Here is a 23,459-nt window from a genome sequence, read left to right as displayed (position 1 = left end):
CAGTAGAACATTTGGAATTTACCACTTGAAAATTACAGGTCTGAAATGTGACTATAGCATTCAGTGTATGGGGAACAAAACGACGTGCAAGGATGTTAATAGATCTATTTTTGACAGTGTAGATAAAGTTGATCTCATCCTCTATAAGCATGTATATGTATTTACATAGGCATAGTAAGCCTGCATAATGGACAACTTGTTAAGAATTTTATGAGAAGTAGATATTGCAAATAAATATCTTATGTGGGCTTCTTGGACCAGGGATTGCCTTTACAGAGTGTTTGAAAGCATCTACTGGACATTACTGTAATTAATGTTAAATATTTCACACATACAAGTAACAAGCCAAATTTAAGACCCTACCTAACGAAGTAATTTTTAGAGCTACCTTGTAAACTCACGGGTTGCTGTCCAACTATCAACTTCTGAGCTGAAGGATAAGACCACTTTACATGATGATCCTTTGCAAGGTCTCCCCAAATAAAAATCTTAACTAACAATACCTAAGTCCCACAACAATCTATAGGTGCTTCCTTGAAGCAAAGAGTTACTCTTCCCATTGACACTATAAAGCTGAACGACTGTATAACTCAGCTCTTACACAGGAGTTGAACAGACATTCCCTGTGCTGGAATGTACCTATCAAAGGGGATTTCTCTCTAAAAAGTCAAGTTGATGGATTTCTGCTACACTCTTTTGAGTTACTGAAATTAACAGTGGCTTGCAGCCATATTCCTATTATGCAATATTTTACTATAGCAAGTTGTGTTGGAGGGCACTGAGGTAATCACTAAATGCATGCTTTTAAAATAGGTGTCCTTTGGAGGAAGCTACTACATCTGTGAATACCAAAGCCATCAGTCAGGGCCCTCAGATGCTCCTTATTTAAAGTAAAGTAAACAGAAACCTTGTCTATTCTAGAAAGAATATGCCACTGAAGCCTGCACCAGCGCAAACTGTAATAATACAGCGTCTACATTAGCCATCTCATTCCAGGCATATACAGAGCACTCTACCCATAAAAACACTCCCTGACCATTGCAGTAGTACCTGTCCTACAGCTATGAGTGCAGTTCCCTATTCACTGCCTGCCCATTTTGATGCTTATAAAAATTAAATATCAAATGCAAGAGTGTGTGTGTGTGTTTGTTTTACAAGTAAAAGTGTCTCTGCTCTGCACTGCAGAGCCTTAACCAGAGTGGTCAGTAGAGGTAGGTCAGATATTGTGAGATACCACCAGAAGGATCAACTGCCCTAATGCAGCCGAAACCCCACAGAGACATGGTTCAGGACCAGCAGCGATAACCCCATCTCAAGCAAGTGCAGCAACAAAAAAAAACCAAGAGTGCTGACAATGGTCCCATATCACAGTGAGCATTTGTGTGGGGACACAAGTGTGATATGGGCGCCTATAATGCTAGAATTATCTAGTGCAGAGCCTTCCTTCCCTGGATCAAAGCCCCATATCCGCTTCCATTCATAATCCTATTAACCTGATTTTGGTTTCTTCCCTCCATTCCCTCCCACAATACAGAAATGCTTGCACACCTGTAGTGTTAAATACTCTAGATAGCAAGTTCTATGATTTGAGGGAACCTATGATGAAATCAAGGAGATTTAACAAAACATACCTGAGCCTTGTAGAGACATCACCTTCTTCTTGAGCAACCCATCTCACATCTGCAAAAGAGGCTACTGAGTCTTCTCTGAGCTGCTTAGAATGGTTTCCTTCTGTAGAGTGAGAGGTAACCTAGAATTTTAAAGGCAAAATTGCATTTTTTAAAGTTAATAAGGGATTGTTGCTTTTGAAAGCACTCTCCAATCTACTTTACAGTTGTATTTGAAAGAGTACAATAGCTTGATACTGCATGTAGCTATTAAAAATACACACAAGACATCAGGGATCTTAGCATACTTGGCACTATCTAAGATAGTATCCAAAGCCCACTGAAGTCAATAAAAACAAACAACGAGGAGTCCCTGTGGCATCTTAGAGACTAATAAATATATTTGGGCACAAGTTTTCATGGGCCCACGAAAGCTTTGCCCAAATAAATGTGTTAGTCTCTAAGGTGCTACAAGGACTCGTTTTTGCTGATATAGACTAACATGGCTACCACTCTGAAACCTGTCGCTGAAGTCAATGACTTCCATAAGCATTGGCTCAGGCCCCTTGCTTTGACAGAGATTATTTTTGCTATATAAAAGGTCACAGCAAGTTTCCTAGGGTATATAACCAGCTTATTTAGCACTATAAAGCCAATACAAGTTATTTGTTATACAGGATAAGCAACAAAGTACTTCACTGGCACAAGCAGGCAAGTATTCTAAGGGTATGTCCACTACCTGCCGGACTGGTGGGTAGTGATCGATCTATCGGGGATCGATTTATCACTTATAGTGTAGACGCAATAAATCGATCCCCGATCGCTCTCTTGTCGACTGCTGAACTCCAGCTCGGCGAGAGGCAGAAGCAATGTCAACGGGGGAGTGGTGGCCATCGATCCCACGCCGCGAGGACTTCGAAGTAAGTGATTCTAAGTTGATCTAAGATACGTTGACTTCAGCTAGCTATTCTCGTAGCTGAAGTTGCGTATCTTAGACCGATCCCCGCCCCAAGTGTAGACCAGGCCAAAGTCTACAAACAGTCACCACTCAATTAATTATACTAAATCAAACATTTTAATAATTTGCTAGGGTCACTAGAACTTCCTATTTTGATCAGATTTATTTAATGTAATTTATTTTGAAAATGAAATATTTTAAGTTAAGTACGGTACTCGCCCCTTCCCCCCTTCAAAACTGATGTTCTCTCTGCAAATGTCAGGGCTTGAAAAAAGTTAGAATTTAAATGCCCACTGTAGAAATTAGAAAACTGAAAACAACTGGCACAAGTGAGCAAGTTACTGATACTTCCCAGTCCAACAATTACAAGTCTTTTCACGTACAAGAGAGAGGGAAGAGACGGGAGGGAATGGGGACATGACAGTAAGGTTTTCATGAATTGTCTGTCCCTGCGAGCCCCGTACCAAACAAATTCAAACTCCTTATAAAAATAGGTTCTGTTGTATTGCATTATTAAGCTGCTACATTACAGGTTACTCAATACTATGAGCCTCATATACAAATATAGAAAGTCAACTGCATCTGCCATTACTTGGTTTTTCAATTCCAGTGAAATCCTCCAACACCAACAGAAAGGAAAACTACTGCAATAGCTAACCCCTAAGATGGGGTGGGCAAACTTTTTTGCCCAATGGCCACATCAGAGTTGCGAAACTTTATGGAGGGCTGGGTAGGAAAGGCTGTGCTTCCCCAAACAGCCCGGCCACTGTCCCCTATCCACCCCCTCCCATTTACCATCCCCTGACTGCCCCCCTCAGAGCTCCCCACCCATCCAACCCCCACTGCTCCTTGTCCCCTGACTGCCCCTCCCAGGATCCCCTGTCCCTAACCACCACCCCCTATCCACCCCCCCCGTTCCCTGTCCCCTGACTGCTCCCCCAAGAACCTCCGCCCCATCCACTGCCCCCGCTTCCTGTCCCGACTGCCCCAACCCCTATCCACACCACCGCCCCCTGACAGGCCCCCAAGACTCCACCTGCTCCTTGTTCCCTAACTGAATCCCCCCAACCTCAGCCCCATCCAACCGCTCCCTGGTCCCTGACTACCCGCCGGGACCCTCGGCCTCTTATCCAACCCACCCCCGACCCCACTCCCAACCTCCTTATCATGCTGCTCCGAGCAGCAGGAGTTCGCAGCCCCACCACCCGGCTCAAGCCAGCAATGCCACCCGTGCTGCCTGGCAGGAGCGGCAAGTTAGAGCGCTGGCAGCACAGCGAGGTGAGGCTTCAGGGGGAGGGAAGACAGCAGGAAAGAGGCTGGGGCTAGCCTCCCCGGCCAGGAGCTCAAAGGCCAGGCGGGATGGTCCCGCGGGACGAATGTGGCCCACGGGCCGTAGTTTGCCCACCTCTACCCTAAGATATTAAACCCTCAAATAAAAATTTAGGTTATGTCAGTCTCTATTGTTTTAAGATTGGTGGAATAAAAGCTTGCCATGTGGTAAAGCACATATGAACAAGGTAGTAACGGATACATATCTCCAATCCGTTTATCAGAAGTTCAAGGTGAAATGAAGACTTGTAGAAAATATGGGTTATGGTTCTTAGCTGGAGTTAAAAGACACTGATCATAGGCATGCGCTAATGGCTGAGGCAATTAATTTGTACAAAAATTAACTTACAGCAGGTTCAGTGCATGGTCCTTTCATACTATAGCTAAAGCTAGCAGGAAAGAAAAAAGGAAAAGAGATATCTATAGGAAAGTTTCAACATAGCAACAGTCTCAAAGGAAAATAGTCAAGACAGATGCTGAAAAGAACACTCAGAATGCCATCTTTTGAGTCAAACACATCAAAACCATACTTATGTATCTCTAACATGCTGGACAAGAGCAAAAGGCTTGTATACAGTGCTTTAAACAAACAACTTTAAAGATTTAATTTGTTGACTAAAGCTCAGGTATTTACAAGATTTCAAAGTCTGTTCACTGGAACCACTGTGCTTCTTCAATCATCATCTTTCTTTCACTGTATTATCACAATCAGATTTATATACTAAGGTAAATACAAATTTTAAACTTGAATGACTTTATTCCTGAAATAGTTTATTCTTCAAAATGTCTGGCAAATGCCAAACACTTCATTAATAGTAATGCAAAATCTAGATTGAGGTATTAATATTTGATTCATATAAGAAGCAGGAAAGTCAAGTTAGGGCTCCTACAGGCATTGTGTTCTTGTAAGAAGAAAATACAAGACACAGGATTTTCTCTCATACCACAAGAAATGAAGTTATCTGGTTAATAAAATGGTAAGGAACTTAATTTCTCTTTAATAGCAGAGGGAGGTCTTCCTATCAACATCACACATTAAACTAACTCCTATGCCATTAAAGAAAATTAGAAAAGCAAATATATTTTAAGCCAGGGGTTCTCAAACTGGGGGTCAGGACCCCTCAGGGGGTTGCAAGGTTATTTAATGTGGGGTCATGAGCTGTCAGCCTCCACCCCAGACCCCACTTTGCCTTCAGCATTTATAATGGTGTTAAATATATAAAAACATGTTTTTAATTTATAAGAGTGGGGGATGTCGCACTCAAAGGCTATGTGAAAGGGGTCACCAGGACAAAAGTTTGAGAACGACTGTTTTAAGAAGTGAAAAGCCTACATTTGTTTGAATTACCAAGCCTTAAAATGGACACATTTCCCAATCAGCAAACTTTCTACCCAAAGCCTTCTTCCCCTCTCTCCACATCTCTCAAAAAAGACTAATGTGGTTTCTTTCTCAGCTCAAGAATTGCAGCCCCTCCAAATTATCCTATTTGGAAACTTTTCTTTGCTATCCAGAACAGACTTCTAAAAAGCACGTGTTGCAGTTTCTGTATTTTCCATCTGTTCCAGAAAGACTTGTTGTTACAACACAAGGAGGAGGAAATAACCACCTCTTGTTTACGTCATTACCACCACCACCCCTAACTTTCTAGTCTGTTAACATAAGAAGTGCACAATTCAGAGTACAGCACAGAATTTGACATATTCTTCTTTCACCTACACAGTTCAAGTCTATATTTAAAGACTAAACAAATAGTGAGCTCACACTATCTTGCTTACCGTGTTCACCTTTAGAGAATTTGTATCATGTGCATAAGCAACATGTATTTACTTTCCACTCATTCTTAAGTAACATTGTTTGCACTTCCATTACTCAGGTTTATCAGTTGGCTTTGGAAGTTATTTCTGACATTACCTATTTTTTGACCACAGCAGAGTTTGCTTTTTACTTTTGTAACCAAGAAAGTCTCTTGCCTTGGAAAAGAGCAGTCAAGAATGGCAAGCTGCTAAGTTTTCCTGAAGAGGGTTTTTTGTTTTGTTTTTTTAAAAGAGCAACATACAATAAATTGTAGTCTTCTGTGGTGAATGCCCCAGACAATAAAAGCATTCAGGAGATTATGAACTTGCCTTTTACATCCCTAGAAGTCAACCCAGAGGACTCCCACTTTTGTGATGAGCTAGCATACACTGCAGTAGCAATGTTTACCACAGCACATCAGATTGGAGCAAGCCAATTGAAGTAGGGCTCTTTGAAATACTTAGTTTTAAAAGCAGGGACTATTTTACAGTCAAAGCTCTACAAGAGCCACACAGTGCTATTTTATAAATTAACATTCCTACAGGCTGGATGAAGTCCCTTGGACGTTTCAGGGTGTAACAGCAATGTAACATTTGCTGGGATATCAGAGTAGAAACTGAAGAGACTAGACCAGGGGTCAGCAACCTTTCAGAAGTGGTGTGCTGAGTCTTCATTTATTCACTCTAATTTAAGGTTTCGCGTGCCAGTAATACATCTTAACATTTTTAAAAGGTCTCTTTCTATAAGTCTATAATTTATAACTAAACTATTGTTGTATAAAGTAAATAAGGTTTTTAAGAAGCTTCATTTAAAATTAAATTAAAATGCAGAGCCCCCTGGACTGGTGGCCAGGGGCCAGGACCCAGGCAGTGTGAGTGCCACTGAAAATCAGTTTGCGTGCTGCCTTTGGCACATGGGCCATAGGTTGCCTACCCCTGGACTAGACTTTGGCAAGACATGGGGGTGGACAGCAAGGAGGAGGGAGGAAAACTAACTTTGATATGAACGAGGGGCCTCTTCTACTCTGCTTATCTGAAGCATCAAAGATAACCTACATATTTAGTTTTAAATGCACCTGCAAATCAAAGTCCTCTAACACAAAACAAACACCATAGAGAAAAATAGAAAAGTATTTTAAGAAGGATTTTAAACTGTGGAGAATTCCTACCTGAAACTGAACTCTTGGGCACTGGATAAGAGAGAGGTTAGTACCAATTTTCCTTACAATACTTCGAGATGAACCATAAGACTTGCCTGACCAGAGCACCTGAGGAAAAAAATTAGGTGAACTGTTATAGTACTTGTTAGATCATTTACCAAATATACAATTAAAATACAATAAAATTATTTTGCTCCATCCAGCAATATTTGTACTGTGTAATGTTTAAGTGTACACATACCAAAAACTACATATTCCCCTGCAGCATGGAAGACATGCTATGCACTCAAATTCATACTGGTCACCCACACTATTTTGAAAGTCATATTTTAACTTGCTTGCATTAGCACAAATAATTGATTTTAACTATTTGCAGCATGTTCAGCGCTATTCAAAGACAGTCTTCTGCCCTAAGGAATTCACATTCTATGTGACAGACCTCAAGTCACAACCCATTGAAACACTCAGAACAGAGCTATCTTCATCTATTTAAAAAAAAAAAAAAAAAAAAAAAAAAAAAAAAAAAGTTAAAGGATGTTAACTTGGGAAGGAAAAGGAATTTGAAGTAGGTCAAATACCTCATTCCAAGACATGGACAAAACCAGAGTTTAATAATTATAAAAAACTCTAATGAGTTATCCCTAGCTCTGTTTCCCAGCACATTCTCTTTCTTGCCTTAGAATGAAAGCTCTTTGGGCCACAGACTGCTTTTACTTGTGTATCATACAGCACAAGGCACACTGATGCTGCCAGGATCAATACTAACTAGCAGCAAGTGGCCAAGCAGATTGGCCAAGCAGTTGTGGAATTCCTTTATAGTTTATGAAAAAAATGGCAAGCAGGTGATGGGAAGGGAAGGAGGTAAGACTTGTAGGAAGAGAACAGGATGCTTCCAATCATGACAAGTCTCTCATCATACCTAGTGAACATGAAGGTGTGCACAGCATTTCAGCACATCTGTTCATTTGAACTGCTTTCTGCTGCAGTTTAATCAAGTTTCTTCCTTTTGTGTTCTTCCATGGGGACTTTGCATTGGTTCAATTCAACAATATTCTATATTGTTAAAAAAAATAAGATGACCAGACCTTTTAAAATATTCCAAGGGGATGGAATATTTTCAATTTATAGCAATAAAAGTCCCTATGTCCAAAGCCACATGCAGGATTTTGAGCAAACAAAAAGCCACAAGTATAATAAAGCTTGGACACTTGGCAACATGCTAGAACCCTACATTTGACAAAACATATGCAAAGCCACCATTAGTTCTTCATTTGCTCTGTTGCTGGCTGTGAACATTTATGTATATCATTGCCTATGACAGGAAGTTTTCAGGAGGTAGAGTGAGCATCTGATCCCAGGAGTGTATTTGGAAAATAAACAGAAAGGAAAAAAATAACCAGAAGGATGTCACTGAAGTCTTCATACAACTATCGGGGGATAAGAAGGACCAAAGAATAATGGGAAGAGAGCATTACAGAGTATGTGAAAGAAGCAGAGAATCTTGTGGCACCTTATAGACTAACAGATGTTTTGGAGCGTGAGCTTTCGTGGGTGAATACCCACTTCGTCAGACGCAGGGTGGGCAAAAATACCCAATACCCACTGACAAAGTGGGTATTCACCCACGAAAGCTCACGCTCCAAAACATCTGTTAGTCTATAAGGTGCCACAGGATTCTCTGCTGCTTTTACAGATCCAGACTAACACGGCTACCCCTCTGATACAGAGTATGTGGTTAATTACTAGCAGGGACTATGATTAGATATTTTTCCAACAATGACGTAGTCTATGCTGTTTGCAGTATTGTTGTAGCCATGTTGGTCCAGGATGTTAGAGAGACAACCGGTGAGGTAATCTCTTTTACTGGACTAACTTCTGCTGGTGAAAAACACCTTTTGAGCTACACACCATCTCTTCTTCAGGTCTGGGAAAGGTAACCTGAGTGTAACAGCAAAAATACAAGGTGGAACAAGGTGTGTTAACTCCTTATGTTTTACAATGTTGCAATAGACCATTCAAAAAGTGGCTAATTAACACCTCTGTATTCATAGGACAAAGGCGGTTTAATGGGTTACAAACTGTTGTAATGAGATATAAAATCAGTGTCTCTACTCAATCTATGATTTTTAGCATCTAGCAAAGTTAGGAATTTAAGCTCTCAGGCTTCTCTTTCAAAGGTGTTGTGCAGGTCTCTTCAGAGGAGGAGGACTGAGGTGTCAGTTATAGAATGATTGCTCTGTGAAAAACATTCACCCAGGGGTGAAACGGTGTTTTTGTCTTATCCTTCTGGGCAAGTTCATTTGAGAGCATAGTGATTGTCTGGTTTCCCCCACATAGGGTATGGCTACACTTGGAACTTCAAAGCGCTGCCGCTCTCCCAGCAGTGCACGTACTCCACATCCTGATGGGGTTTAGCTTGCAGCGCTAGGAGCAGCGCCCCCAGAGCTGCGGCACTGTTTACATTGGCGCTTTACAGTGCTGTATCTTGCAGCGCTCAGGGGGGTTCTTTTCACACCCCTGAGCAAGAAAGTTGTAGCGCTGTAAAGCGCCAGTGTAGCAAAGGCCATAGATGAGGCACGCTAGGGGTTTGGTAACACTTGCAGGTGTGCAGCACTGGGAGTTAAAGCTGTCTTCGTACAGCTGTGTAGGGAAAGCGCTGGAGTGTGGCCACACTGACTGCTACCAGAGCTGCAGTGTGGCCACATCTGCAGCATTGTTGGGAGTGGTGCATTATGGGCAGCTATCCCACAGAGCACCTCATCCCATTTTGATGCCATTTTGGCGCCGTGGGTTGTCAGAAGGGGGCGTAGGGTGCGGGTCATTCTGCTTCCTGTCCCAACGCCGTGTCATGCATTGCTTCACATCCCAGCAATCCCTGTTTTTCCGTCCACGTTTGGTGCCATCTTGACTTTCTCAGTGGTTTCTGCGCAGTGCAATTTCTGTAGGAAATCAAGCCCAAACTGCTGAGGAGTATGCTGACGAGTCTTGCCAGCACATCACGTTTGGCAGTTGAGCTATTCCTTAAGATACAAAGTGATGAGTCTGACGATAGCGAGTCACCTGACGTGTATGACACTAAATTGCTTCTGGCATTCATGGAAATGCTCAACACCGTGAAACGCCACTTTTGGGCTTGGGAGACAAGCACTGAGTGGTGGGATCACATAGTCATGGAAGTCTGGAATGACAAGCAGTGGCTGCAGAAATTTCGGATGAGAAAAGCCACTTTCATGGGACTGTGCGCTGAGCTCACCCTCACCCTGCGGCATAAGGACACAAGATTGAGAGCTGCCCTGACAGTGGAGAAGTGGGTGGCTATTGCAATCTGGAAGATGGCAACTCCAGACAGCTACCGATCGGTCGGGAACGAGTTTAGAGTGGGAAAGTCGACCGTTGGAATGGTGTTGATGCAAGTTTTCAGGGCCATTAATCGCTAAGAAGAACTGTGACTCTGGGGAACGTGCAGGACATTCTGGATGGCTTTGCACAATGGGTTTCCCTAACTGTAGAGGGGCAATAGATGGGACGCATATCCCTATTCTGGCACCACCCCACCTAGCATCCGAGTATGTTAATCAGAAGGGGTATTTCTCTATGGTTCTCCAGGCACTTGTGGATCACCGTGGACATTTCATTGACATTAACACAGGCTAACTTGGAAAGGTGCATCATGCATGCATCTTTCGGAACACTGGCCTGTTCAGGAAGCTGCAGGCAGGGACTTTTCCCCAAATCAGAAGATCACAGTAGGGGATGTTGAAATGGCCATTGTGATCCTTGGAGACCCCGCTTACCCGTTAATGCCTTGGCTCATGAAACTGTATACAGGGGAGCTTGACAGGAGCAAGGACCAGTTCAACTACAGGCTGAGCTGGTGCCGAATGACTGTGGAGAGTGCTTTTGGCCATTTAAAGTGGCGCTGACGATCTCTGTATGGGAAGCCAGACTTGGGGGAAAGCAGCATCCCCGGGGTTATATCTGCGTGCTGCATCCTCCATATTTGTGAAGGGAAGGGTGAAAGATTCAGTCAGACGTGGACCTCTGAGGTTCAACACCTGGAGGCTGAATTTGTACAGCCAGAGAGCAGGGCTACTAGAGAGGCCCAGCACAGGGCTTCAAGGATTAGGGATACCTTGAGGGAGGAATTTGAGGATGAAAACCAACAGTAATGTTTGGTGCCTTGCACGGGAGTGAAGTGTAGTTGTTACAATGTTAGGAGGAATCTGTTTTTCCTAAGCTGATTTGCGGTGCCTGTTTCTTTCCTGGGCTAAGGTATCTTTGACCTTCTGCAATAATAAAGACTGTTTTCAAAGCCAAGATTTCATTTATTGAAAAGAAAATAACTTTATTGACAGATATACAACATTTTGGGAACCTAAAAGGACAGGGGGGTGTGGTGGGAAACTGTACAGTCATGGGTTTGAATATGTCCTGTCTGGAATGCAGTGCAATGACTGCTGCACTTCAGGATGCCTATACTGCATGGTGATGGGGGTTGAGTGCAGAGGGTAAGGGTCGTAATTCTCAGAGGTGGTTGGTGAACATACAGGTGTTGGAGGCAGCTGGTGATGGTAAGAACCTGGATGCTGGGGAAGTGGGTTTTGAGCTGACTTTGGGGCACAAAGGAAAGAGCTTTGGGATAGGGGGGCGGGTGGCACAGTAGCGCTCTGTCTGCATGGCTACGAGTGCCTGGATAGAGTCCGCTTGGCACGCCAGGATGCTTATCAGCTGCTTTGTGCTTTTCTTCCTAGCCGCTGCGTTTTTCTGGCAGATCTTGCTTTTCCTTTCCCTCCAGTCCTGCACTTTTTGATTCTCTGTGGCAGAGTGATCCATAACTGCTTGCAGCAGGTCTTTGCTTTTTCATGGCTTCTGCCAGAGGTTTTGGAGTCTTTGAGCTGTTGATAACATGGGCAGCCGAGAACTTGCTTGTGGAAAGGCAAGAAAGGAACACTTAGAGGCAGCATTGTTTATATCTCAGTTATTCCCACACAGTGAAGGAGTAACATTCTTCACAATAGCATAATTTTCCCATACCAAAGAGAGTGCATATAACCCACAGGAGCCCCGAAATGGTGAGTAATGGAGACTGATTGCTTCAGAGCTGTACTGTCCTCGGGGTTTCTGTGCGTTGGGGAAAGCAAACAGCTGCAGGGAGCACCTACACTGAACACTCTCCCAACATTTTCTGTAAGAGTTGATCCTGGAAGATATCTCGCTGCTGCGGGTCACCTGGGAAGAGCAGGAAGGTCTTCTACAGCAATGCTGATTCCGCCCTGGCCCCTATGCAACTTGCCTGTGTGCAGCAATGGTCCCCCCATCCCTCGCTATTCCACATCTAGGCATGCATGCATGCGGAACCCTCCCTCCTCTCCCGAAAAATTTCCACCCTGAAAATAAAAGCTGCTTAACAGAAACCCACTCCTCTGTTTGTCTTCCACCAAGTACTGGCTGCTGCGACTGGCTACCTTCCTCCTGGCTTGAGAAGAGCTCCTGGCTGCATGCCTCCAGGGACTCTGAGGTGTCTCCCCCCACCCCAGTACTGTCACTCTCGGTTTCTCCTCCCCCCATCCCCCCGTGCTCTGAAGTGTCCATAATGGTCCTTGGATTGGCAGTGGGGTCACCCCCAAGTATCACGTCCAGCTCTTTGTAAAAACGGCAGGTTGTGGGAGCAGCACCAGAGCGGTGGTTTCCCTCGCGGGCTTTGCAATAGGCACTTCGCAGCTCCTTCACTTTAACCCTGCACTGCAGTGCGTCCTGGTCATGGCCCCTTTCCAGCATGGCCCTTGATATCTGCCCATAGGTATCGTAATTTCTATGGCTGGAGCGCAGCTAGGACTACACAGCTTCCTCCCCTCAAACACTGATGAGCCATTGCTCCATGCTGGGGCTTGTTTGGCACGTGGAGGGATGGTCACCTGGAAAGATTCACTGATTGCACTCCACAGCTGGCTGAGCAAACAGGAAGGGGATTTTTAACATTCCCAGGGCATTTAAAAAGCGGGTCACCTGAAGTCAGAGCAGTAGAGTTCGAACTGATGAGCAGAGTGGCTGAACAGGCATTCTGGAATACCTCTGGAGGCCAACAACAGCACTTTTGGTGGCCACACTGGCGGAGCAGTGCTGCATCACCAGACCTGCAGTCGTTATTCCCCAGGCTGAGGTGGAGTACAGCCAGCACTATAGCCAGGGAAATCCAGTGCTGTACGTGCCTTGCAAGTGTGGACGGTGAGTTGCAGCGCTGTAAAGCCACCACCAGCGCTGCAACTCTCCAGTGTAGCCAAGCCCTAGATATATCATGAAAGGCATGTGCAGAACCCATGGATCTTGAAAGATGTGTTGCGGTGCTGATCCTTGTAGCAGTGCAAATATATCTGCAGGTTTTGTATCTGTTGTTTTGGAAGGGTCTGGTGTCACTGAGTTGGTGTGTCCTGATCTGTGGGGAGTATGCTTCTGATGATGAGTTTGGCAAGGTTGGAGTGGTGTGGGGCTGGAGGGTTGTTTGAAGGCCAGAAGAAGGGATATGGCCAGTAACTTTCCACACACAGGGGCTGTGGGCTTCATTTGGGACAGTACATTTCCATGTACATGGAAGACTGTATAAAAAGACACTGGAAACATCTCCATGTTGCCTCTTTCCTGATACAAGTCTCTGGACTGTGGATTTACAACTAAAAAGGAGCATCTTGAACTATGGACTGAGGATCTTCCAATCTTACTGGAGAGACTTTACAAGCTAACAGTCTATTCTACCACTGCTACAAACCCGACAAGGATTTTGCAATCGGGTGTGTGTATATTATAAATAAAATCTATTAACCATTTATAGCTCTTTTCTTAACAATTCTCGTTAGTTTGTTTACTAAGGATTGGCTGACAGTGTGATATCTGGGTAAAACTTGAGATTCATATTGAGCTGGGGGTATGTGTCTGACCCTTTGGGATTAGAAAGAACCTGACATATGGTGAAATGGGTTTTCAGTAACCTCTCACTAGATTAGAGCAAGTTGCCCGGATGGGAACCAAGGGCTGGAATGCCAAAAGGGGCCTGTGTTTGGCTTCTGGTTAACCAATGTAGTACTGCAGAAGCTCCAGGTCAATGGGGGCTGCAGGGAGCAGCGCAGGCCGAGGGATGTACTGGCCACCCTTCCTGCAGCCCCCATTGGCCTGGAGCGTCGAACCACAGCCAGTGGGAGCTGTGATCGGCCGGACTTGTGGACGCGGCAGGTAAACAAACCGACCCAGCCCACCAGGGGCTTTCCCTGAACAAGCGACAGACCGGCTTTGAGAACCACTGGTCTAGACTACAGGCTACATAACCCGTGGAAGTCATTCAAAATTGGATCTGAGAATGTACCTTAACGTAGTGTATAGTGGGGAAAGGAGGAGAATCAGCAGCTAATACGAGGACGCAACTAGGCTAGGTGACTTAACTGCCTCAACCCCCCAAATGAGAAATGTTATAAAAAAAACCCACAACACTTGGTGCTTGGAAATTTAACTGTTACCACAAGCCTGCTATGGGAAGAGAAAGGGCAGGGGGAGAAGAAAAAAAACAAAAAAAAAACTGGAGCTGTTCTTTCACATATTAAGAATATTTTATTTTTAAAATGGACCTAAAGATATATGACAATGACTATGTCAACACAGTTGATAGTCCAGATTGTTTTGATGCTCTGAATTGGTTGTGAAGAGGACCCAGCGAGGTCGCTCAGAATTTGTATGGCTGTACATCTCAGTTTCACATTCAAAGAACTGATGTCTAGTATGAATTTGTGCTCCTATTCTCTAATTTTTTATTTTAGATCATCATAAGGCACTAATTATGCCATATGTAAACTGTTTTTTACAATTTCAGCTTGCCAGCTCTCCTGACAAAAAGGTCATCAATCTACAATAATCTGGCTATATATGAATTTAAATATAACGATTGCAAATCTTCCTTTCCCATCCTCCCTGTGCATTTAAAAGGAAGAATATGTAGGAGGTCTCACAGGGGAGAACTGCACCTAAGCTACTGCTTCTGTTCAGAGTGGCTCCCAACAGTGTCAGTAGGAAAACGGTTGCTGTGCAACTATTTTAGTTTTGATCTGCTGCTTCTGCTGAGCAGTGAAAGAAAGGGCTACAGTGCTGCATGAGGCAGGGAGTCGAGAAGTGTACATGCTCCGTTCTGCTTCCCATCAGAGTGCGCAGCTCTGCTGCTCTTGCACATAGTACAGCCTCCAGAAAAAGAAACAGGGACAACGCAATTAGGATCACAGTAGTTCTGTGGTGCTTTGCTGGTGGCTTGGAAATTATGGCAGGAAGAAGAATACATTATGGGCTCCTGGAAGGAGGGAAAGGAGAGAAAGGTTACAATGAAACAGGAAATTTCAATAGGGTATAGATGAGGGGCAAAGGGGAAAAGTATATGGTGTGGTTGGCTGGCTGATTGACAGCATGTGCAAAACCAGGTCAAGAATGGTCTCTATCACCATTGTCCCTCCCTTGAGGTGTGGAAAGGTTTTGGAATAGGTGAAGCCAGAAGAGTACCACTTCTGCAGCTCTCATACCTACTAGAATGGGAGAAAGGGGTGTTACTGAACAGACTACAGGTATATCCACATGGCAGCACTCAGTCTGAGCTCAGGTCTACATACTCAGGCTCACGCTACAGCACTTAAAAAAAAAAAAAAAAAATCTATGCAGACATTCTGGCTCATGCTTGCACTTTGAAACCCACCCACTTTCCTGGGCTTCAGAGCCTGAACGTCTACATGGCTATTTTTAGCATCTCAGGGCTTGTCTACACTGGCACTTAACAGTGCTGCAACTTTCTCGCTCAGGGGTGTGAAAAAACACACCCTTGAGCGCTGCAAGTTTCAGTGCTGTAAAGTGCCAATGCAGACAGTGCACCAGCTATTCTCTTTGTGGGCGTGGGTTTTGTTTTGTTTTTTTAAACACCTCAGAGAGCTCTCCCAGTGCTATGCTGCGACTACACAAGTTAAAGCGCTGCTACAGTAGCGCTTTAACATTGCCAATGAAGACGTGTCCTTAATAAGAGCCTGAGTCCGTAGTCCAGAGCTCAGACTCATTGCTGCAGGTAGTTTTTTTGACACGCAGACATACCCTCAAAAGATCTGCGAAGTACCACTGTGTTTACAAGCATTTCAGGCCCCTGAACTGGTACTAGAATAGCCAGGAGTCTGTATGGGAGGTGAACCTATTGCATCACACTAGTTTATTTAGAAATTAATTTGTGCACCCTGAATGGCAGTGTTACATTATAAGTTATACATTTTGTCATTAAAGGCAGCAGAAACACAACAGCCTGTTTTAACTTTTTATATAGCAACTATGATCATATACCTAAGCATTAGGTTTCATAACCTTGTGTCAGTCAAGTTACATTAATGTTAGAATTATACCAATACGGCATAAAATTTAAAATGCAGTCCCATATGCTCTCAGTGTGAACTCTATATTTAAGTGGATTACATTTGAAATATTTGAACTCGATAGAATTTCAATGAAGCTGAAACACTTACTGATTCCATGTTTAGTCCAACTTGTGCAAAAACCATCCTAATTACACGTTTAATCCAGCAGATCATCTGGAATGGCAAAAAGTCTTCACAAACTGGTATTTAAACCTTCTAAACTTACAGGGCTGCTGAGGTTCCATAGTCCCTCTGAAATAAAAGGCAAACATTGTAAAAGGCTTTCTTGAAGTCCAATTCCAATGATGATCAGTAGAAATTGTCTCTGAATGCAGACTTTGAGAAACAACTGTTCCCAGTACTTTCACAATAGCCACTTTTTCTGTATAGGTTCTAGATTTTAAAAAAAATTGTGTGTCACATTTAAGGTACTAAAATTGCTGTTGCAGAATGCAGGAACCATTCCCATGGCTTTATTTCAGCAATAAGCAAGAGAAGGTCCTAAACAGAATTATCAGATAGTAAGTAAGTGACCTTTGCTCACTTGGGAACATCTGTAAACAGCAAATGGCATTTTGGACACCATCAGCTTAAAAGTAACTTCTGTCAAATCCTTTCCCTAGTAAGTGTTACAACTAAGATTACAATAAATAATTAGAGAAATAAGTATTTATCCTCACCATCTTGTTTACTGTATTACTCTGTGTTGTTTTAAGTTTGCTTCAAAGGCCAGAGTAGAAGATGAACAAAACTCCAATCCAAACATCATTCTTTTATCACAGAAGTGTTTGTGCTGCCACTCAACAACAATTAGTTATCACTGTAGATTCAGGATCATTTTTGGCTTCATCAGACAGTTCATATGCACTGAATCATCCTGAACAGGAATATTGTAGTATGAACTATACATATTGATTTGTTGGAAGCTAGTAAAATTCCTTAGTCACCATCCAAAAATAAATAAATAAAATAAATAAATAAATAAATAAATAAAATGCTTAAGTAATGGGAAAGAAATGATATGCAGGAAATATGCTCAAGTCAGAGGATTAGAAAAGACATGAAAATGCCTGCAAGCATCACAACAGTTAGGACTGCCAGTGTTTCCATTACAAACATGTTTTTTTCCAACAATTTACAACTCCAATGCCAAGTTTCCATATGGAGTTATTACCAACAACTCAGCTCTAAAGATTTTTTTAAGGCGAGGTTAAAAAAAGCTGGTTTGACTGAGTTCCTCACCACCACCACCAGTAGTTTAGATGTTTAAGATCTTTTTGTGCTTGGCGAGAGTTTAAGTTTGATAGAACAATTATTCTATAGCAGAGCTATTTAGAGAAGTTGACTATTCATAATTCAGCGAGTAAACCACTTCGGTTTTAAGCAACGCCTAGATCAGTGACACTCAGACCTCAGTGGTTCAGGGGCCAAAATTAGCAATCAATGTTAAATCAAAAGAACCAAAATAGTGTGAATTCATTGTTTCATTTACTATTTTACATATTCAGAATTCTCACAGCAAAGTGACTGACCAAGTTTTATTTCATCAACAGCAATTGGTTAATAACACAGTAAAAGCATGCTGATTAATAATTAAAATCACACAAAGTTTTAATATCACATGTTACAAAGAGCCACTTGCAGCTCTCAAGCCCCAGTCTGAGTATCTCCAGTTTAGATACTTAATAAGGCATTCTAGGGTTGAGGGTACCAACTTCACATCATTTAATTCCTTGCTGAAGAAGGTCTTGATCTGGCTCTCTCAGAAGTTAATGCAAGTTGTACCATTTACATCAATAGAATCAGAACCATTAAAGCATGAAAGTCTGTTTCAGATGTACTGCATACTAGCACTGAGTATCCCTCTAGAACACTACATTAACCCAGAACAGATGGTCTTAATGTTTTCATAATCTCCAATTAAGACAAAATACTCATAAAAACATCAAGGTGAAATATTTTTCGAGATCCGTTTTTTAGAGTTATGACAACCACCCTAAAGACATTTGTTTTGCCTAGATTCTTCACCACAAAGGGTATGAAGAAGGGTAGAGTGCAGTAGAATCACAACCCTTCCACAATCTACTGATATCCCAAGAATGCAAAGATTTAATCCTCAATGAAATTGCTAGACAGCAATAATGGAAATTCCTAGAATGTGTCTCACCTGTATTTTAGGTAGCTGCCAAATTTGAGAAGGAAAAACTCAACATTTGTTCATTTTACCAACCCTAGCAAAAACCTTCATTTGAAATACTTTAAGTAGCAGCAAGATGTTATCCTAAAGAACAAAAGTTACTTAGCACAGTTTTCTATCTTATCTTTTCTCTTGAAACCACAGACATGGATAATATTTAATGCTGGCATACTTATCAGTGTGACCAAGTGACAGTCATCTCCCAAATGGAGGTTACAGTTTGGAAATTCCTGCTGACAAGTGCCTAAGGAATAAAAGTAATGCACTGAGAATCTACTCAACTCACCCGTCATGAGAGGAGAAACTCAAGCAACCTGTTTTTGCAGACTTTGGGTGTTCATTTAAAAAGTTTCTAGCTTAATGTTTGCAAAATAACCCTCCAAGTATTAAGTTAGCAAACAAAATAATTCAATGGCTGCTACTCCTCACAGCTTTTTCAAGCAAGTGAAGAGAGACTGGTCAGTCTGACAAAGGGCATTCACAACTTTGGGGGCTGCAGATAAACTGACAAGAATCATGTCAATTTCTCCTTTATATTTACAGTAATTCAGAATACTGCAGTACCACTGCTGTAAGATGCAGCACTTTGTTGGTAGTTATTAATTCAGGTTGTGAAAGCTATAAGCAGGTTGTCTCAGAGAAGAAAAGACTCCCAACAGAATCTAGGAGAGAATTAATAAAGATTAATATCCCACCCCAACTAGGTAAATTTGGAGGGAAAGAGGAAAACTCTCCCCCTCCCCCCACAACAGCAGGAACTCCTCCTTTATAGACACCTGATTAGTCAGAAACTGACACAATGTTCAGTGACCCTATCCTGGAAGGAATTCCAGACACTTCCACTCCCCAGGAAGCGCTGTATTTCTCAGATGAGCCTTGCTATACGCTGTTTCCCCCATTTTTCACATCTGCCTTTATATCGGACACTGATTTATAAGTTAAGGAAATAATACTCATTATTTAATAACGAGCTAGAGGAGTAAATCTAAAAGCACTTTTCAGAGTCAAACAGAAAACAATGTACCATGGAGAAAAGTTACAATGAAACACTCAACCAAGCCTTACAGTGCTACACAGGAATGGAGAGAAGAAAAAAAAAATTAAGACACCAACTTGACAGACACATTTCCTTCCTAAAAAATGTCCCCCTCACACCCATTTATGTGAAAGCTATGCAGGCAACAGAAGAAACTGACTGAATACAATCAATTTACTGTATTCGTATAAAGTGTTGTCAAATTCACAAATTAAACAAGAAAAAAGATAGAGGAAAATCTCTCTAATTCCTTATAGAGAACGGAGGTATTACTTGAAGGTACAAGATTAAGAGAAATATGATCTTGAAGTAAGCAGTCTCTCTTTAAAGCAGACACCTTAAAAATCAGGTTTACCCACTTTAGCAGGAATGCATGTCTGCAATCATTAATGCTGACACATGCCCTAACAACATCTGATGAAATGACACCTATAAAAGCAAGTATACCAAGGTCATGTCTACCTTGGGAACTATAGCAGCTTACCTACAACACCGTAGCTATGTCACATAACCCCACAGGGCAGACACTGCCTACAGTACCTGATGGGGGTTTCCTGTTGCAACATTGCCTCCCCAAGAGACGATAGCTAGGTCGACAGAAGAATGCTTCCATGAACTTAGCTGTGTCTATACTAGGAGTTAGGTCTGCATAGCTGTGGCACTCGGGGGTATGGATTTTTCCACACTCATGAGCACCATAGTTATGTTTACCTAAATTTTAAGAGTAAACCAGGCCTGAGTGTCAAAGAACAAACAATATTTCAGACAAAAAAAACAAAAAAAAAAAAACAAAAAAAAAAACAAAACACACCACCACAGCAGTACACTGAAGAACCATCAAGAATTTTTTAATGTAGGACCAGATTGAAGACTATCCATTTCCCAAACTAGTGCAGACTAGACATTTATAAAGGGTGACATAACTGGTAGGCAGAGGTTGCACAGTCACTACTAGGACCTATTTATCTCTGAGCACCAGAGTAACAGTCTTAGTGTTTATTTATACTCTAGTTTCCAGAGAGATTCCAACAATAAACAAATGCTACAATATATTCTACACAGTAAAATATTTATATTAAAGTTTTATAAAACAGAAGCATAACAGTCATGTTAGTGTACCTCAAAGTATAGAAGAATGACAGTGTCATATCTTGCTAGCTACAAAGAGCAATTTAAAGAATAACCCATATGAATTTAGGTTTGACCACTTGTCTTCAGAAGCATCTGCTCAACACAGATCTAAACTTTGCTATCTGATGCTGATAAACAGAGACTCCTCTTGCTTTTGCTCTCAAGTGCATCTTTTTTTTTTTCCAAAGACAACAGAACTACAATTCAATTTCTGCAGTTAACTAATGATTTATAAATTACCACCACACCATGTTGCGAGATAGTAAAAAATATTCCACAATCATTTTCCACTTGCAATGACTTAGTCATTACTTTAAGATCTATATGAACTGGACTGGAATCAAGCTAGTGAAAGCTCTCATATCCTGTTACAAATCTCAAATCACCTAGCTTCCATATCTGAATTGTGCTAGATGCAGTCACATGTAGTGCCTACAGATGGCAAACTGAAATAAAACACTGCTATCTGCATACAAGGTTCCAGATGTACTCAGACAGGAAAAGTGACTGAGCCTGCAACCTCCTACTTTGGAATGCTTTTGTAACACAAGAATGGCCCTACTGGGTCAGACCAAAGGTCCATCTAGCCCAGTATCCTGTCTTCTGCCAGTGCCAGGTGCCCCAGAAGGAATGAACAGAACAGGTAATCACCAAGTGATCCATCCCGTCACTCATTCCCAGCTTCTGGCAAACAGAGGCTAGGGACGCCATTCCTGCCCATCCTGGCTAATAGCCATTGATGGACTGATCCTGCATGAATTTACCTAGTTCTTTTTTGAACCCGGTTATGGTCTTGGCCTTCACAACATTCTCTGGCAAGGAGTTCCACAGGTTGATTGTGCCTTGTGTGAAGAAATACTTCCTTTTATTTGTTTTAAACCTGCTGCCTATTAATTTCATTTGGTGACTTAGTTCTTGTGTTAAGGAAGTGCTCATTACTACTTCTCATATTTACTTTATCTACACCAGTCATGATTTTATAGACCTCAATCATATCTCCCCTTAGCTGTCTTTTTTCCAAGCTGAAAAAGTCCCAGTCTTAATCTCTCTTCATACAGAAGCCATTCCATACCTCTAATCATTGTTGTTGCCCTTTTCTGAACCTTTTCTAATTCTAATATATCCTTTTTGAGCTGTGCAACCACATCTGCACACACTATTCAAGATGTGGACGTACCATGGATTTATATAGAGGCAACATGATATTTTCTCTCCTATTATCTCTCTTCCTTAATTATTCTGTTCGCTTTTTTGACTTCTGCTGCATGCTGAGTGGATGTTTTCAGAGAACTGATACAACTTTTAGATAATGTTTTCACCTCTTAGCTCAAAGAGCCGAGAAGCAACTGCAAGATCTCTTTCTTGAGTGGTAATAGATAATTTAGATCCTATCATTTTATATGTATAGGTTGAATTATGCTTTCCAATGTGCATTGCTTTGCATTTATCAACATTAAATTTCATCTGCCATTTTGTTGCCCAGTCACCCAGTTTTGAGAGATCATTCTGAGGCTCTTTGCAGTCTGCCTGGGTCTTAACTATCTTTAGTAATTTTGTATCATATACAAATTTTCCACCTTACTGTTTATCCCTTTTTCCAGGTCATTTATGAATATGATGACTAGGACTAGTCCCAAAACAGACTCCCTGGAGGACACCACTATTTACCTCTCTCCATTCTGAAAACTGACCATTTATACCTCCCCTTTATTTCCTATCTTTTAACCAGTTACCAATCCATGAGAGCACCTTCCCTCTTACCCTGTGGCAGTTTACTCTGCATAAGAGCCTTTGGTGAGAGACCTTGTCAAAGGCTTTCTGAAAATCCAAGTAAGCTACATCCACTACATCTCCTTGGTCAACATGCTTGTTGACCCCCTCAAAGAACTCCAATAGATTGGTGGGGCATGATTTCCCTCTACAAAAACCATGTTGACTCTTCCTCAACAAATTTGACAATATTGTTCTTATTTATAGTTTCAACAGTCTGCTCAGTACTGAAGTCAGGCTTACAGGCCTGTAATCGCCAGGTTCACCTCTAGAGCCCTTTTTAATAACTGGCATCACATTAGCCATCCTCCAGTCATCTGGTATAGAAGCTGATGTAAATGATAGGTTACAGACTACAGCAATTAGTAGTTTTACAATTTCGCATTTTAGTTTCTTCAGAACTCTTGGGTGAAAACCTCTGGTCCTGGTGACTTATTGCTGTTTAATTTATTAATTTGTTCCAAAACCTCATCTAATAATATCTCAATCTGGAACAGCCCCTCAGATCTGTCACCTAAAAAGACAGACTAAGGTTTGGGAATCTCCTTCACATTCTCAGCCATGAAGACGGATGCAAAGAATTCATATAGTTTCTCCACAATGGACTTATCGTCCTCTAGTGATCCTTTAGCACATCCCACACACAGATGGAATACAAGCTGTCAGGAACAGTATCCCTGATGATGCCACAGCACAACTGGCTGCTGAGCTCTGTGTCTTTATACTCACACACAACTATTTCAAATTTGATGACAATACATATCTCCAGCTCAGTGGCACTGCTATGGGCACCCCTCCTTTCTATTTTCCTCACTAGGATTTAACTTCCACTTTTTAAAGGATGCCTTTTTGCCTCTCACTGCTTCTTTTACTTTGTTGTTTAGCCACAGTGGCTCTTTTTTTTGGTTCTCTTACTATGTTTTTTAATTTGGGGTATACATTTAAGTTGAGCCTCTATTATGGTGTCTTTAAAAAGTTTCCATGCAGCTTGCAGAGATTTCACTTTTGGCACTGTACCTTTTAATTTCTGTTTAACTAACTCCTCATTTTTGTGTAGTTCC

At 42.0% G+C, this 23,459-nt stretch overlaps 1 protein-coding gene across 6 annotated transcripts in view; it reads right to left on the bottom strand.

The window, feature by feature from the left end:
- Positions 1-23,459, bottom strand: part of MTFR1 (mitochondrial fission regulator 1) — a 38,211-nt gene that overhangs the window by 10,388 nt on the left and 4,364 nt on the right. For 3 of the 6 annotated variants that reach the window (XM_032804094.2, XM_032804097.1, XM_075063060.1), the window contains exons 2-4: positions 16,373-16,516; positions 6,858-6,956; positions 1,632-1,750 (exon numbers count right to left, since the gene is read on the bottom strand). In XM_032804094.2, coding sequence (XP_032659985.1) covers positions 1,632-1,750; positions 6,858-6,956; positions 16,373-16,438 — 284 coding nt within the window. In that variant the 5' untranslated portion in view covers positions 16,439-16,516. Of the gene's footprint in view, positions 1-1,631; positions 1,751-4,243; positions 4,284-6,857; positions 6,957-7,767; positions 7,902-14,327; positions 15,172-16,372; positions 16,517-16,944; positions 17,142-18,633; positions 18,695-23,459 lie in introns of those variants that run through there. The other 3 variants (XM_032804095.2, XM_032804100.2, XR_012655355.1) reach the window with 3 other exon arrangements.

Source organism: Chelonoidis abingdonii, chromosome 2 (assembly GCF_003597395.2).
Source record: "Chelonoidis abingdonii isolate Lonesome George chromosome 2, CheloAbing_2.0, whole genome shotgun sequence".
In the NCBI taxonomy this organism is placed as follows: domain Eukaryota; kingdom Metazoa; phylum Chordata; order Testudines; family Testudinidae; genus Chelonoidis; species Chelonoidis abingdonii.
The sequence above is the reverse complement of the archived record's forward strand: the minus strand, read 5'-3'. Positions and strand labels throughout refer to the sequence as shown.